Here is a 14,179-nt window from a genome sequence, read left to right as displayed (position 1 = left end):
CATTGAGGACGAGACAGGCTCCGATAGCAGAATTAAGATGGATGGAACAAAAGCTTTTATAAAACTATATAAATATTCCAGCACGTGAAAACAGCATCTCCGAAACGCACTATCGCCAAACATGTTCCAGACTATCTACATTCTTTCATGGGTAGCCATAAGGGAACCTATCGATCAAGTTAGCGAATTGGGTTGAATACAAATATGAAACGTAGGAATTACTTACCAATGAATGTAGTAATCAGACGGCTGCGGACTTGGCAGATGTCTTCGGGGACTAGCCAGATGGTTGCACCAAGCTTTCGAGCGATGCTAATGCTTAGCTTAGCATTCAAGTAAGCGTCCTCGTCGGTCTGACCAGCTGTCACAAGGTCGTAATCGACGTAACTGCTCTTCATTCCGTTCAAGACATCCAGAAGGAAGATACCCGAGCCAATTGAAGGGTCCTTCAAAGAACGAATGGCAGAGTTCCTGCCGCCCTTTTGCGACATATCGTTTGCCCATCGCACCATCTCGGCGTCGGTAATTTCCCTCTTACCCAGCTTCTGAGCCAGTGACGATAGGGTAACTGTAATATTCTTGCGCATAAGCTGCCACACGAGACCAAGAGTCAAAGTCCTCTGCCCATCAGTGATGTCGGCTCCCTGAATACCGACAAGCGAGAAGCCATTCTGTTTGCCTAGTTCAATCGCATAGTTGGTATTCTCAACGGCCTTGAATCTTGACATCTCTCCACCGTGAGCTGGACGTTTGTTTACGTGACGAGGGTTGACAGAGTTAGGGATAACCTTCTCATAAGCCTGAAGGAGGACACCGCCGTCCCGAAGATCATCGAAGAAAGATACAACTGCAGGCTGGACATCCAAGCTGTTAAGCCACAAAGTGAAAACTCGAGCCTCACGCTCTCCCTCCGCATCGAAGTCCTCGACTTCGAGTTTCTCTTCCTCTGTAATAGGGTCAAGGGCGGGATGGTTGTTAAAGAGGTTGGCCACGAAAGCCAAGTTAAGCTTTGGATTTCCTGCAACAAGGGACTTTGGCGTCAAGAACTTGCGGCAGCCGAGCTTGTCCGCTTCTTGGAGGACAGCCTCGGCCCGGTCATGTAGGTCTTGCTTCTGCAAAGGCGCACGGGTAACGCCATATTCAGGACCAATTTGGGCAAGCAGAACCGCATAATTTTCGCCATCCTTGACATCGGAAGAGAAGTTGTTGACACTAGGAATAGTCAGTTTGGAAAAAAGAAGAAAAACATGAACAAAAGGCGCGAACTTACGTGCGAGACCAATTAGCAGCTTTCAGATGGTAGTTGAACCAGCGAAGGAGAATTTGCTCCGGAGGTAGTCTGAGGAACTGCTCAAGGGTTTCGTCCTCGTCAAGCAGTCGGTAAAGCTCAGGGTGGAGCTTAATATCGATTTTGCCTAGGAGTCCTCGTCGAATAATCTGCCAAATCAGACCCAGGATAAGATGCTCTCTGACCTCAATGATGTCACCCGCACCAATGTTGACGACAGAGCAGCCTATGCCTTTGGCAGATTCGATAACAATGTTGTTGTTCTCGCTCATGTGGAACGCATTGAGATTCTTGATTTTCCTGCCAGGTATGTTAAGAACACGTTCGTCGATGGTGTCGGGAACGCTGTCGTTGATGAGTTTGGCCAGGACCAGTCCATCCTTGCATTCGTCGAACATTTCGAACGTATCTGTGGGGAAGGGCAGACGACTGTCGATATCGGCATCACCAGCCAGAACAGCATTGATGTGGCGGGTGAACTCAGTGCGCTCATCCTCATTGATAGTGTGAGTAATGTTGGCATTGGAGCCTTGGACCTGAATCTTGCCGCTTAAGCTGCCTTTGGAGGCATGACCACCAGTTCGCTGTGCAACGACGCCTCCTCCACCCCCTGAGGATGAAGTAGGCCCCGTGGACATGCGCTTTTGAGCAGGTGAGGAATCGCGGAGCTTGGCAACGAGCTGGTAGCAGGAGAGTCAGTTTCAATCACGAAGTTGGGCAGTTTAGCGGGAATACGCACGCTGACATAATCTTCCAGCTCAACACGTCGTGATGAATCGAGCTCGACTTCCTTTAGCGCTTGGCGCACGACGTCGTAGGGCTGGTTCTCGCTCTGTTGCGTGGCCTTGATGGCGGTAGCTTCGTCAAGGTATCCCTTGTCGTCAACATCAAGTCGCTGGAAGGCATCGGACAATGTGAATATCTCGTTTTGTTGGAATTGAGGAAACTTCCTATTGCCTCACTGTCAGTTGAGCAATGCATCCCGCAAGATCCGGCGCAACCGACCTCTGAAGCTTCAAAACGTTCATGGCGGGGGAATGAGGGGCGCTCGCGTCGGGCGCTTTTGCAGAAAGAGACTGCCAGGCCAAGGGATCGCGAAGCAATTAGGAGAATAGAGAAACGACCTATTGCGCAACGAGAGGCTGATCACTGTTGCGAGTTGAAGGAGATGATGCGAGAATTGGGCATCTGAAAGGAGACGAACGGTCGGTCTTCAGGCGGCACCCATAGCATGAGTGGGGAGGCTTTGGGAGCACCTTTTCCAGATTGAGCAGTACCTGGACAAGGCGGTCGATTAAGTACCTTCTAACGACAACTTGGGTATTTCAGGTGGGCGAGACTGTGGTTGGTGTACCTATCCGCTTGCGCCACAGTACTTGGCTGCCACGTCACTGCGGGGAGCTTTCCGGCCGAGAGCATCCTGGAGGCCTGTATCAGCAATGATGTAATGAGGGCGCTTGCAAGATGACAGTGCAGCTTTTTTTCTGTCCCCCGTACCAGGGTCTCCTCTGCCCGGTACGTACTGATGTACCTACGTCGCGCCCCACTCGACTTGGCAGCGTCTACTAAGTACCTACCAACTAATAGAGGTGTGGGAGGTAGGCTACAGTATTGTGCAGAAATGGAGGTGGAGAAGAGAAAAAAGCACAGCAAAAGTTATCTGTGCCCCTACTAGACCTCGCAGTCTTGTTCATTTGTATCTATCTGCCTGCCTCAGCCACCTCGAATTGCGCATCTTTCAGGGTTTTAGAATTCTTACAAGTACCCTTGCTGCTTCGGTACTGTCGACATGTCGCTTTGTAAGGTTTGCGAGGAGGCGTTGGTGTTGCGATTGGAAATAGACGATGATGAAATCGAGGCTTCTGGTACCGCTGGCCCCTGTATTGCCTCGAATTCACTGGTCCCTGACGATCTCGAATTGTCCTGCGGTTGCCATTTCCATTGGTGAGTTCATTTGATGTCTCTTTCTTCACCGCCGCTCGGAATGTAAACTGAATATTGTTAGGCAATGCTTGTTGGATCAATCCACTGACATAGCCCTGTCTCTTAAGTGTCCCAGCTGCAGCGCCCTCCTTCCTATCAATAACGCGGGACCTTCTGTGACCAACCCATTTCTCTCTGCACCATCGGGCGCGGCAATTATCACAACATATACAAACGAGGGTGGTGTCCAAGAAGGACTAGACATTCTGCCGTCAATTACAGAGGAAGCATATCTTGAGAGTTACCCTGAAGCACGCCCGGCTCGTGCGCTACATGTGATGTGTGCAGAGGGTGACATTGGAGGTATTGTTGAACTGCTTCGGGATGCCAGCGATGACATCGAGGACATGGCACCCTTTGTGACATATCAGGATCCTCTCGCAGACATGAAGAGTGGGCTTCACCTGGCCATTGAGTGCAAACAAGAGGAGACCCTCTGGCTTCTGCTTTGGCTATGTTCAACGATCCCGACCTCCTCTTTTCCCGAAAACGCCCGCTCTGTGGCCGAAGCTCTAGATATTGGCCGGTTATCGGTAAACAGCGAAAAGGACGTTCGTGGTTTACGAGACAGCTATGGCAGGACAGCAGCAGATATTGCTCAGCAGCAGCAGGGCCAGTGGGGGTCGATTCTACAGACAGGTCTGCTGTCGTTGTAAGTCGGAGTGATAACTTCATATACCTGAATTTAATGTGAAGGAGTATGATCTTGGGTGTGGACGAGGCAAAAGTCATTAAATCAAGGGCACGGCGCTGAGGAAGGAAAACAAAAGGTAAAAATGGGTTGCAAGAGCATGAGCTGCAACGCGGTGGCGATTATCTATTCAATTATATTGAACAAGTTATCTATTCTTGCCAATGCCCCCTTTCAGTACCAAATGACTTTGTTTGAAAAGAAACGTAAGGAGGATAGGAAGTGAACCTTGGAAATGAAGCTTTATCTATGATATACCTTAGTAGGTAGATCAGACGATGATATACCTACCTAGTATCGTACCGGGTAAGTTACATGGAAGTGCTAAAAGCGGCTAGGCTAACAATCACCGCACTAACGTACCTACCTAGGTAGTGTGTTCATTGGAGCCATGGGACGTCATATGGACTTTCACATGAAACATGCAATCCTTATTAACTCTCAACTTCTCGATGCCTCTTGATGCTTGGTGATCTTTTTTGTCATATTTCGTGGAAACCTCAAACTTGCCTGTTGTGCCTTCGATTCAAAACGCTCTGTTCAACTAAAATCACATACCTTTGCTAGGGCTGATAACGTTGACTATTAAACCGAGTTCTGACTCTCCAGGGACAACGGTGAGATTCGTGTCGCTCTAGCGTTACTACAGCTCTAAACACGCACAATTACCTCTTCGCTCTTTCTGAGACGGTCTACGCTGTTGATCTTCTGCAAAAAAGGCCCAAGTGTATGGTCAAGAAGATTCAGTAAAACAATGGCCCCAGTGGCTGCTGAAAAAAAGACTGAGAGGTCGTACTTGAGTTCTGCAGTTGATTCTATTAACCCTTGGGCCGCCAGTCGCAGTACAACTCCGACTCAAAGGCCCAAAGCAGAACCGGACAGTCTTCTGACCGCGGCGCCTGCGAATCCAGACGACCATAGCACGACGCACCTATATGGCCAGAGTCTCCGGACATATCCTTCAGGATGCCCTCCACTGAAGGTTCAGTGGTTTCACGCCGTGGATGTCCCTAAGCGAAAGCCCAAACTAAGTCGTTCGGCGGAACCTGAGCAGGTTTCTACGACGCCCAAGAAATACAATGCGTTTTCGGCCTCGGACTCCAGGGCTCTTGAAGCTGAGTATCAGAAGCTGCTCGAGAAAACCGAAAGTACTCGGAGCCAAGCCCCCAGAAACACACACGCGGCCACAAGAAAGCGTAAGGCAGAAGTTACAGGCGACACCACTGATGATATCCCGGATCAGGCTGCCGGGATCTTGTGTTCATATTCGACTGGCATCCGTGTCCCGGTGAACGAGGACTTTCTGTTTGACGTGGATATTGAATCCCGCGAACTGGCCCCTGTCTATTGGCTTGGGCCAGTTTATAGTGGTATGTTGCGGCATCATCTACCTCTCCCCGTTTCTGATCATTATTAGTTCGACGCGGAACATGGTTCTATCAAGAAGGCTCGAACTTGCGCCCTTGCGAGGAGAATCTTGCTGCCCAGCTCGAGGAGGTCAGTACCAAGAGACATATGTTCAAACTCTCATTTAACTCGACCTACTGTTCAGGGTTATCTTAAGATGAAGCCATGGTTATATCCCAGTAAGACAAACAGAACTTGATTCACTTATCCAGCTAAATCATTGTACAGCAAGGGATCGTAGTCCATCGGGTACGAGACGAAACATGACACCAAAGGCGTCACAAGAGAACCTGAGGTCAGCGCTCAAGGGACCAGTAGAGAACACCGCCGCACCGCAAGTTGGTGATGCTTCACCAACAGAACCACCTTCCCGTGGCCAGAGTGAACCCCAGTCGTACCGCTTGTTTGGAACACATATGAACAGTATGGCCACTTATCATGATACAAATACTGCTTATCTGAACACAGAGGGCATGCTTTCGTGGGTGGCTTCCTCTATGTACCAGAGATTCTCTGGCGGGAGTTATATGAGTGGAGTGAAACTGGCTCGCGGTTACTCAGAGCCTTCTAAGAGCAAAGAAAAAGACGCAGAAAAGGAAAAAAGTGACGAAAATAAGCCTGAAACTGGTGAGGATGTGTTACCACTAGATGAAAAACAACAAAAGCTGTTGAAGCGAAGATCCGCACCGCCTTCGACTCGAGCCTCACAGGAAGAACCGATTCAAGAAGGCGTGAACAACCCAAGTCGAGACCCTCGGCAATCAACGCTCCAGCGACAGCTATCTTCTCTTCTTGAAAGCGAAGGTAAGACTAAGGCTGAAAAGGAAGAAGAAATACGCCGGCGGCAAGAACAAGAAATTCAAGACGACTACAACGCGCAGGCCGGCGAGACTCAAGGACGTGAAATAGAGCACCTGGTGCTTGTCACCCACGGCATAGGCCAGCTTCTCAGCTTACGGTAAGGCTTGACTAAGGAGTGCTCTGATAGTTATGTGACTGACCATCTTAGAATGGAGAGTGTCAACTTTGTCCATGATGTCAACGTCCTCCGCAAGACAATCAAGTCCGTTTATGCCAACTCGGCAGACTTGAAGGCATTGAACTCAGAGCTGGGAGCAGGACCGGGCAATAGCAGAGTGCAGGTGCTCCCCGTGTGTTGGAGACACTTGTTAGACTTTCCCAAGAAGCGCGAGAAAAAAGGCGAGCGTGATCTGGGGGATCTAGACGGTGATGAGGACGAGTGTAAGTGCATGTTCCCATACTTGTTGACTGACATGAAGCTGACTTGAACGACTCGTCAGACCCATCTTTAGAGGATATCACTATTGAAGGTGTGGCTTTCGCCCGTTCTCTGATTTCAGATCTTGCGTTGGATGTTTTACTGTATCAAAGTTCGTACCGAGCTCAGATTTCGAAGATTGTTCTCAACGAATGCAACAGAATTTTCAAACTGTTCAGAGAACGGAACCCGGACTTTCGGGGGAAAGTGCATCTGATGGGTCACTCTTTAGGTTCGGCTATCCTTTTCGATCTGCTTTGCCAACAGAGACGGGACCAAGTTCCCGGCTCGAGATCAATTATGAGGCTATGGCCCGCTCAGAATGTTTCCGAAAAGCCCAGCAAAGACTCCGATCTCACCCTAGAATTTAAGGTTGATGACTTCTTTTGTATCGGCTCTCCGATAGGCCTCTTTCAAATGCTCAAGGGGCAGTACGTCTTACCGCACTTTATATAGAGAAATCCACCAGCTAATATGCTTCCAGGACAATAGCAGCGAGACATCATATTTCATCAGGGAAAGTCAACGCCACAGGGGGGAAAAGCACTTCAGATGATATTCTGCGCCCTTCAACCCTTCCTTCAGGGACAGAGCAGATTTCCTCGGTAACTGGTCTTCCTACGTCTGTCGCATCACCAAAGGTTCAGCAGATTTTCAACATCTTCCATCCTTCAGACCCTATTAGTTACCGCCTAGAACCTCTGATATCACCCTCTATGTCGGTACTGAAGCCCCAGTTGCTACCTTACACGAAGAGAGGGATATTTGGCAATGTTGCACCGCAGGGATTGACAGGAATTGGAGCCAAAGTTGGCCAGAGCGTCAGTGGACTGTGGTCAAGCCTGAGTGCTGGTATTGCCAGCAATCTACTCAATCGTTCTCTCGGGTTAAGTAGTGAAGAAGTCGCGCGGCTGACGGCCAACGTAAGTCAAGGAGAGGTTGCCAGCACTGATGCCACAGGGACCAAGGTGGCAACGAACCAGGACGTCTCCAGTGCTGCTGAAAAGTTGGAGGTAACAGACGCACGGATAAGAAAGCTCGCGGACTCTGCAACTGGCAACTCTGGGCTTGACTCGAGAACCGGAGATCATAACCCGACATTGATCGACGATGAGATTGAAACTTTGTATACCAGTTTTCAGAAAAGCCGTCTTCGACCGACAAAGGACGATGATGGTGCAACGACCACAGCAGCGGATGAAGATAAGAAGGCGCGTAAGATGCGTAATGAGGAGGCCAAAGTTCGAGCACTTAACCGTAACGGCAGAGTTGATTACAGTATCCAAGAGTAAGTGTACACTGAACCACAGTGTAACCTAATGAAGAGATGGGCATTGACAGCAGATATAGAAGTGTCCTCGACTTCAACCCGATCAATACGATTGCATCTCATATGGCATACTGGGGCGACGAAGACGTGAATCATTTTGTTCTGTCGCAGTTGTTGTCGAACCGGTCGAGCTTCAAAAGTGATCCCGAGGACTCGTCCAAGAAAGAGTTAGCATGATCGCAGTAGAGAAAGAATTGCGGATGAGAAAGCCCTCTATGAATGAAGAGAGAACGCCAAGGCGTGTGAAGACTGAGTTGCATTTGCGACAATGCTCCAGTAACCTTGGCCTAGAATCTCGCAAAACAGATAATAAACGGTTTATAATTTTTATGTATCTAGAATTAGAAGCTCGTACCAACCTAATACGTAGTTTGTATCGTAAGGGTTGTACTGAACCAAGTCAACTTGGTGTCCGTCGTGACTACCCGTCGTCGGATGCGTGGCCCCGCATGTCGGCAGCATGGTGGGGCACGACTATCTAAGTGCGCGCCGAGTCCCTCTTCGTAGGCGATGGAAATTTTGCGACCTTCAATCTTCAACTTGATGTTAAACGCTACAGCACTACCAACAAGCTTGCGCCTTCGCAATCTCTATCAAAGTCCACTGGCGCCTGGACCTAAAGATCTCCTGCGACGGCTACGGTGACCTGGAACTATCTTACGCATTCAAAATGGCGGTTTCCGGTTCTGTGGACAGTCCCGTCAAGCAGCAGCTTGTGGACAAGCTGCCAAAGCGATTCAAGGGTATTAAATTTGGTATCCAGTCAGTATTCCAATTTTCTTATTGACTGGCTGCACAACACTGACTCCTCGCGTTTAGATCTAACCAAGATATTGCCAACCAAGCTGTTCTCGAGGTTTCCGATCGCCTACTGTATGACATCGAGAACAATCGCGCTCCATATCGCCACGGCCCTTTGGACTCTCGACTGGTGAGTGATTCATGCGAAATAAAAACATCCTGGCCATAAGTTTATATCGTCTTAGGGTACCTCCAGTAAGCAAGGAAGATGTTCGACCTGCCAAGAGTCTCTCAAAGACTGCAATGGCCATTTTGGTCATGTTCGCCTGCCGCTGCCTGCGTTCCATGTTGGATATCTTCGTTTCATCATGTCGATTCTGCAAGAAATATGCAAGGTATAGTCATAAACCGAACGTGTGGCATGGGTATTAAGGTTCTAATGCCGTCTTAGGACTGTGGTCGAGTTTTACTTGAGGAGCCCGAACGACAACAGTTCCTGAAGGAGCTACGACGACCATTCCTAGACAATTTACGACGGACCCAAATATGCAAGAGGATCAACGAACAATGCCGAAAAGTCAAGACTTGTCCTTATTGCGGCTCTCTCAATGGCCAAATCAGAAAGATTGGTGTCCTCAAGCTAGCTCATGACAAGTTTGTTGCCTACAACAAGTCAACCTCTGTCAAGAAAACTCCGCCAGAAAGTAAGATCAAGTTTGACAACTCGTTCAATGAGGCGAAACGCGAAAATCCTGAGCTTGATAAGCATCTACGCAAAGCGATGGAGGATTTGAATCCGCTCAGAGTCCTCAACCTCTTCAAAATGATTAGCCCCACAGACTGTGAGCTTCTGGGACTTGACCCTGCTGAGGGACGACCGGAGATGTTTATCTGGCAATTCCTGCCTGCCCCACCTGTCTGTATCAGGCCATCTGTTGCCCAAGATAATGCCAGTAATGAGGACGACATTACCACAAAATTGGCTGATATTGTTTGGGTCAGTGGCATGATCCGCTCCGCTTTGCAAAAAGGATCCCCGGTCCAGACCATCATGGAGCAATGGGAATACTTACAGACCCAGATAGCCATGTATGTCAACAGCGACGTTCCTGGCCTCCAGCAGCCTGGGTTTGGCAAAACCACAAGAGGTTTCTGTCAACGTCTGAAAGGCAAGCAGGGCCGTTTCCGTGGAAATCTCTCCGGTAAAAGAGTCGACTTTTCTGGAAGAACAGTTATTTCCCCAGATCCTAACCTGGGTATTGATCAGGTCGCTGTTCCTGAGTTGGTTGCAAAGAACTTGACCTATCCTGAAAGGGTGCAAAGACACAACATCGAAAAACTGCGTCAATGTGTTAAAAATGGACCAGACGTCTGGCCTGGAGCCCAGCGAGTCATCAAGTCAGACGAAGGTGGCTATCTACAATCTCTCAAGTTTGGCAACAGGGAGTATATAGCTCGTGATCTGAAGTTTGGTGACATTGTTGAGCGACATCTTGAAGACAACGACATTGTCCTTTTCAACCGCCAACCTTCCCTCCACAAACTCAGTATCATGAGCCATCTTGCCAAAGTCCGTCCTTGGAGGACCTTCAGGCTGAATGAGTGTGTCTGTGGCCCTTACAATGCCGATTTTGACGGAGATGAGATGAATCTTCACGTTCCACAAACTGAGGAGGCTCGTGCTGAGGCCATCAATCTGATGGGTATCAAGCACAACCTTGCCACCCCCAAGAACGGTGAACCTGTCATTGCTGCGACACAAGATTTTATCACCGCCGCGTATCTGTTAAGCGGCAAAGATCGATTTTTCGATCGAAAGACATTCACTTATCTCTGCATGCACATGATGGATGGTAAAACGCACCTAGACTTGCCACCTCCGGCCATCATTGCACCACAGTCCCTCTGGACAGGTAAGCAGCTGTTCGGTATGTTAATGCGGCCCAATAAAGATTCGCCAGTCAAGGTGAATCTTGATGCCAAGTGCAAAACATACAAGGCCAGGCCTGGTCAATGTCCCGACATGGACCCTAATGATGGTTGGCTGGTGGTTCGTAACTCAGAAGTGATGTGCGGTCGCATGGATAAGTCTACCGTGGGAGACGGCAAGAAAGACTCGATCTTCTATGTCATACTGCGAGATTTTGGACCAGACGAGGCTGTGACAGCCATGAACAGGCTAGCCAAACTTTGTGCACGGCAGCTAACAAATCATGGCTTCTCTATTGGTATCGGAGACGTATTTCCTCCCGAATCGCTCATCCAGGAGAAGGAAAGGCTTGCTGCAGCCGCTTACAAGCAATGTGATGACTTGATTGAAACCTTCAAGGCCGGAAAACTTGAGAAGGCTGCCGGTTGCAATCAGGAACAGTCCCTGGAGAACTTCATGTCGGGTATTCTCAGCAAGGTTCGACAACAGGCAGGATCTTATTGTGTCGAAACCTTGAGCCGCAACAACGCTCCGCTTGTCATGGCTAAATCTGGATCGAAGGGTTCGGACCTCAACGTGGCTCAGATGGTGGCCCTAGTCGGACAGCAGATCATCGGCGGTGCTCGTGTGGCAGATGGGTTCCAGGACCGAACGCTCCCCCATTTCCATAAGAACGCTCGACAACCCCCCTCCAAAGGCTTTGTCAAGAACAGCTTCTACAGTGGCCTTTCCCCAACCGAATTTATATTCCACGCCATGTCAGGTCGTGAAGGTTTAGTCGATACTGCTGTCAAAACCGCCGAGACCGGCTATATGTCTCGGCGACTCATGAAGTCACTTGAGGATTTGTCAACCCAATATGACGACACGGTCCGGACCTCTGGTGGTGGTATTGTCCAGTTCCAATTTGGCGCGGATAAACTCGATCCTGTCGATATGGAAGGTTCAGCAGCACCGGTCCATTTTGAACGAACCTGGACCCATGCACAAAGTTTGACGATCGATAACACCGAGACCTCTATGACACCAGACGAAATCAGATCGTTTTGCGACTCGAAACTAGAGCATGAGCGACGGCGTTATGTCCGAAAGGGACTTCTGGATGGCGAGGTCTTGGACTACGAAGATACTAGTGATTATGGTATTGACGAGCACGAGGGTGCAAGAGGATTCCTCAAAGCCATCGAGCGTCATGTTGAAGCTCTAGCATCAAAATTGGAAAGAGTAAGAAAACTTGCTGGGTTTGAGGGCGACACAATGGTCAAGCCGACTGCTCAAGACCACGCCGACCGAACCGCCAAAGTCACGCTGTCAACACTCCAACTTTTCATTAAACTGTGCCTAGAGAAGTACAAAAAGGCACATGTTGAACCTGGACATGCTGTTGGGGCAGTGGGAGCTCACTCTATTGGCGAACCGGGTACTCAGATGACGCTGAAGACTTTCCATTTTGCTGGTGTTGCTGGTATGAGTATTACACAAGGTGTTCCCCGAATCAAGGAAATTATAAACGCGTCGAAGGCTATTAGCACACCGGTCATCACATGCCCCTTGGAGAACCATGAGCAGATTGAAGCCGCAAGGGTAGTCAAAGGGCGGATCGAGAAGACGTACATTTCAGATATCCTGCGGTTTGTGGAGGACGAATGGCGAACAACAGAAGGCAATGTTGTCTTACAGATTGATCCAACTGCGCTTTCGGACATGCATCTTGGTATCGGTCCCTACGATATTGCGGAGGCTATATGCAAACAACGCAAGCTCAAGGTGCAAAGAGATGATCTTTCAATCGATGGCGACCGAATAGTCGTTCGAGTGCGTGATATTAGCGACCCGGCAGCGAAGAGGACAACTGCCCGAAGCAAGACTGCTGCTGCGGAAAGTGGCGACATGTTACTGAGGGCCAATTTCCTTCGCCGAGCACTGCCTAACGTGCCCATATCCGGTTACTCCGAAGCGACTCGCGCAATCATTCAGACTTCAGAACAAAATACCCACACTGTTCTCGTTGAAGGCTATGGTCTTCGTGAATGTATGACTACGGAGGGTGTGATTGGCACCAAGGCAAGCACCAACAACGTCATGGAATGCAGGGACGTGCTTGGTATCGAAGCTGCAAGAACAACAATCGCGGTCGAAATTGGCTCTGTCATGGGTGATATGAATATTGATCCCCGCCACATGCAACTTCTTGCCGACGTGATGACCTACAAGGGCGAGGTTCTTGGCATCACACGTTTCGGTTTGTCCAAAATGCGCGATAGCGTACTGCAATTGGCTTCGTTTGAAAAGACCCCAGATCATCTTTTCGAGGCTGCAGCTGGAATGAAGACGGACCAGATTGAAGGCGTTAGTGAGTGCATTATCATGGGACAGACAATGTCTGTTGGTACCGGGGCGTTCCAAGTCGTTCGCCGTTTAGGTATTCGAAATAGCGATGTTAAGAAGAAGCCAACGATTTTCGAGGATTCTTGGGCAGAAGAGATTGCCTTAAAGCGCAAGGCCTATAGTAAGGTATAAAGATAGTTTTAAGTTAATTAGAATTAGTAAGTTAAGCTAAGGAGTAAAATTAAAATTAGTATAATAATATTAAAAGAGGTTTTATTTTATTTTATTTTAAATTAATTATTTTCTTTATAATAGCTAATACTTTAAAAGAAGCTATATATTTAATAGTAAATATAAAGTAATAGTAATTTAATAATAATAATATAATAATACTATAAGGCTTAATAGTAATTTAATAGTAATAGTATAATAGTATTATAAGGCTAAATATTAAATTAAACCTTATATTAAAATATAAGCTTTAAATAAATAATAAAAAATCTTCTCTTTTTTATAATATAATAATAAAAATAAAAGAATTATTAATATTAATATTTTAAGTAATATAATATATAAGTTATTTTATTTTATTATTTATATAATAAAAAATATTAATTAATAATAATTTATATAATAATATATTATATTAAATAGGCTTTAACCTTATAAATATTAGCCTTAAGGCTTTAGCTTATAATAATAATAATTAATATAATAATAAAAAGAAATTAATAATTATATTAAATAATAATAATAAATATATTAAATATTTATATTAATTAACCTTTAAGTAATATAGACTTTATAATATTAAAATTAATAATATATATAAGGAAAAATCTATATATAGTAATTAGCTTAATATTATATTAATATAATTTAATTATCTAATTTTAATCTTTTTATATTTTATTAAATTAAATTATATTAAATAAGTCTTTAAAGAAGAAAAATATTTTAATATTTTATATTAAAAGCTAAATTAAAGTATTATATTATTAATAAAAAAGAAGATATTCTTAAAGGAGATATAATTAAATAGATATAAGCTTTAAATTATAAACTTTAAAGTTATAATATATTTTATTTTATTTTTTACTTTATATTTTATAGAGCTTAAGTCTTTTTAAGGTTTTTATTATAAATTTAAAACTAAAGGATCTATATAAATTAAAAACTTAATATATTAAACCTAAATATCT

At 46.5% G+C, this 14,179-nt stretch overlaps 4 protein-coding genes across 4 annotated transcripts; 3 read left to right on the top strand and 1 right to left on the bottom strand.

Moving 5' to 3' along the window:
- Nucleotides 1–135: 135 nt before the first annotated feature.
- FSST1_005687 (fimbrin) lies at nt 136–2,316 on the bottom strand (the record flags this gene model as incomplete). The annotated part of the gene is made up of 5 exons (XM_083231988.1): nt 136–167; nt 227–1,212; nt 1,271–1,968; nt 2,028–2,238; nt 2,294–2,316. The coding sequence occupies 5 exons, from the start codon at nt 2,314–2,316 to the stop codon at nt 136–138; spliced, it is 1,950 nt and encodes a 649-aa protein (XP_083089117.1).
- Nucleotides 2,317–3,077: 761 nt separating this feature from the next.
- Nucleotides 3,078–3,927, top strand: FSST1_005686 (uncharacterized protein; the record flags this gene model as incomplete). The annotated part of the gene is made up of 2 exons (XM_083231987.1): nt 3,078–3,232; nt 3,294–3,927. 2 exons carry the CDS (start codon nt 3,078–3,080, stop codon nt 3,925–3,927), a joined length of 789 nt encoding a protein of 262 aa, XP_083089116.1.
- Nucleotides 3,928–4,716: 789 nt separating this feature from the next.
- On the top strand, nt 4,717–8,155 carry FSST1_005685 (DDHD family phospholipase; the record flags this gene model as incomplete). Its single annotated transcript, XM_083231986.1, has 8 exons — nt 4,717–5,332; nt 5,380–5,459; nt 5,515–5,548; nt 5,598–6,327; nt 6,379–6,611; nt 6,671–7,079; nt 7,133–7,936; nt 7,999–8,155. 8 exons carry the CDS (start codon nt 4,717–4,719, stop codon nt 8,153–8,155), a joined length of 3,063 nt encoding a protein of 1,020 aa, XP_083089115.1.
- A 493-nt stretch (nt 8,156–8,648) lies between these two features.
- On the top strand, nt 8,649–13,169 carry FSST1_005684 (DNA-directed RNA polymerase III subunit RPC1; the record flags this gene model as incomplete). The annotated part of the gene is made up of 4 exons (XM_083231985.1): nt 8,649–8,740; nt 8,798–8,909; nt 8,965–9,114; nt 9,171–13,169. The coding sequence occupies 4 exons, from the start codon at nt 8,649–8,651 to the stop codon at nt 13,167–13,169; spliced, it is 4,353 nt and encodes a 1,450-aa protein (XP_083089114.1).
- Nucleotides 13,170–14,179: the final 1,010 nt, after the last annotated feature.

Source organism: Fusarium sambucinum, chromosome I, assembly GCF_050947815.1.
Source record: "Fusarium sambucinum isolate potato_lamoka chromosome I, whole genome shotgun sequence".
In the NCBI taxonomy this organism is placed as follows: domain Eukaryota; kingdom Fungi; phylum Ascomycota; class Sordariomycetes; order Hypocreales; family Nectriaceae; genus Fusarium; species Fusarium sambucinum.
Note: the sequence above shows the minus strand (reverse complement) of the source record. Positions and strands in the feature narration are given on the sequence as shown.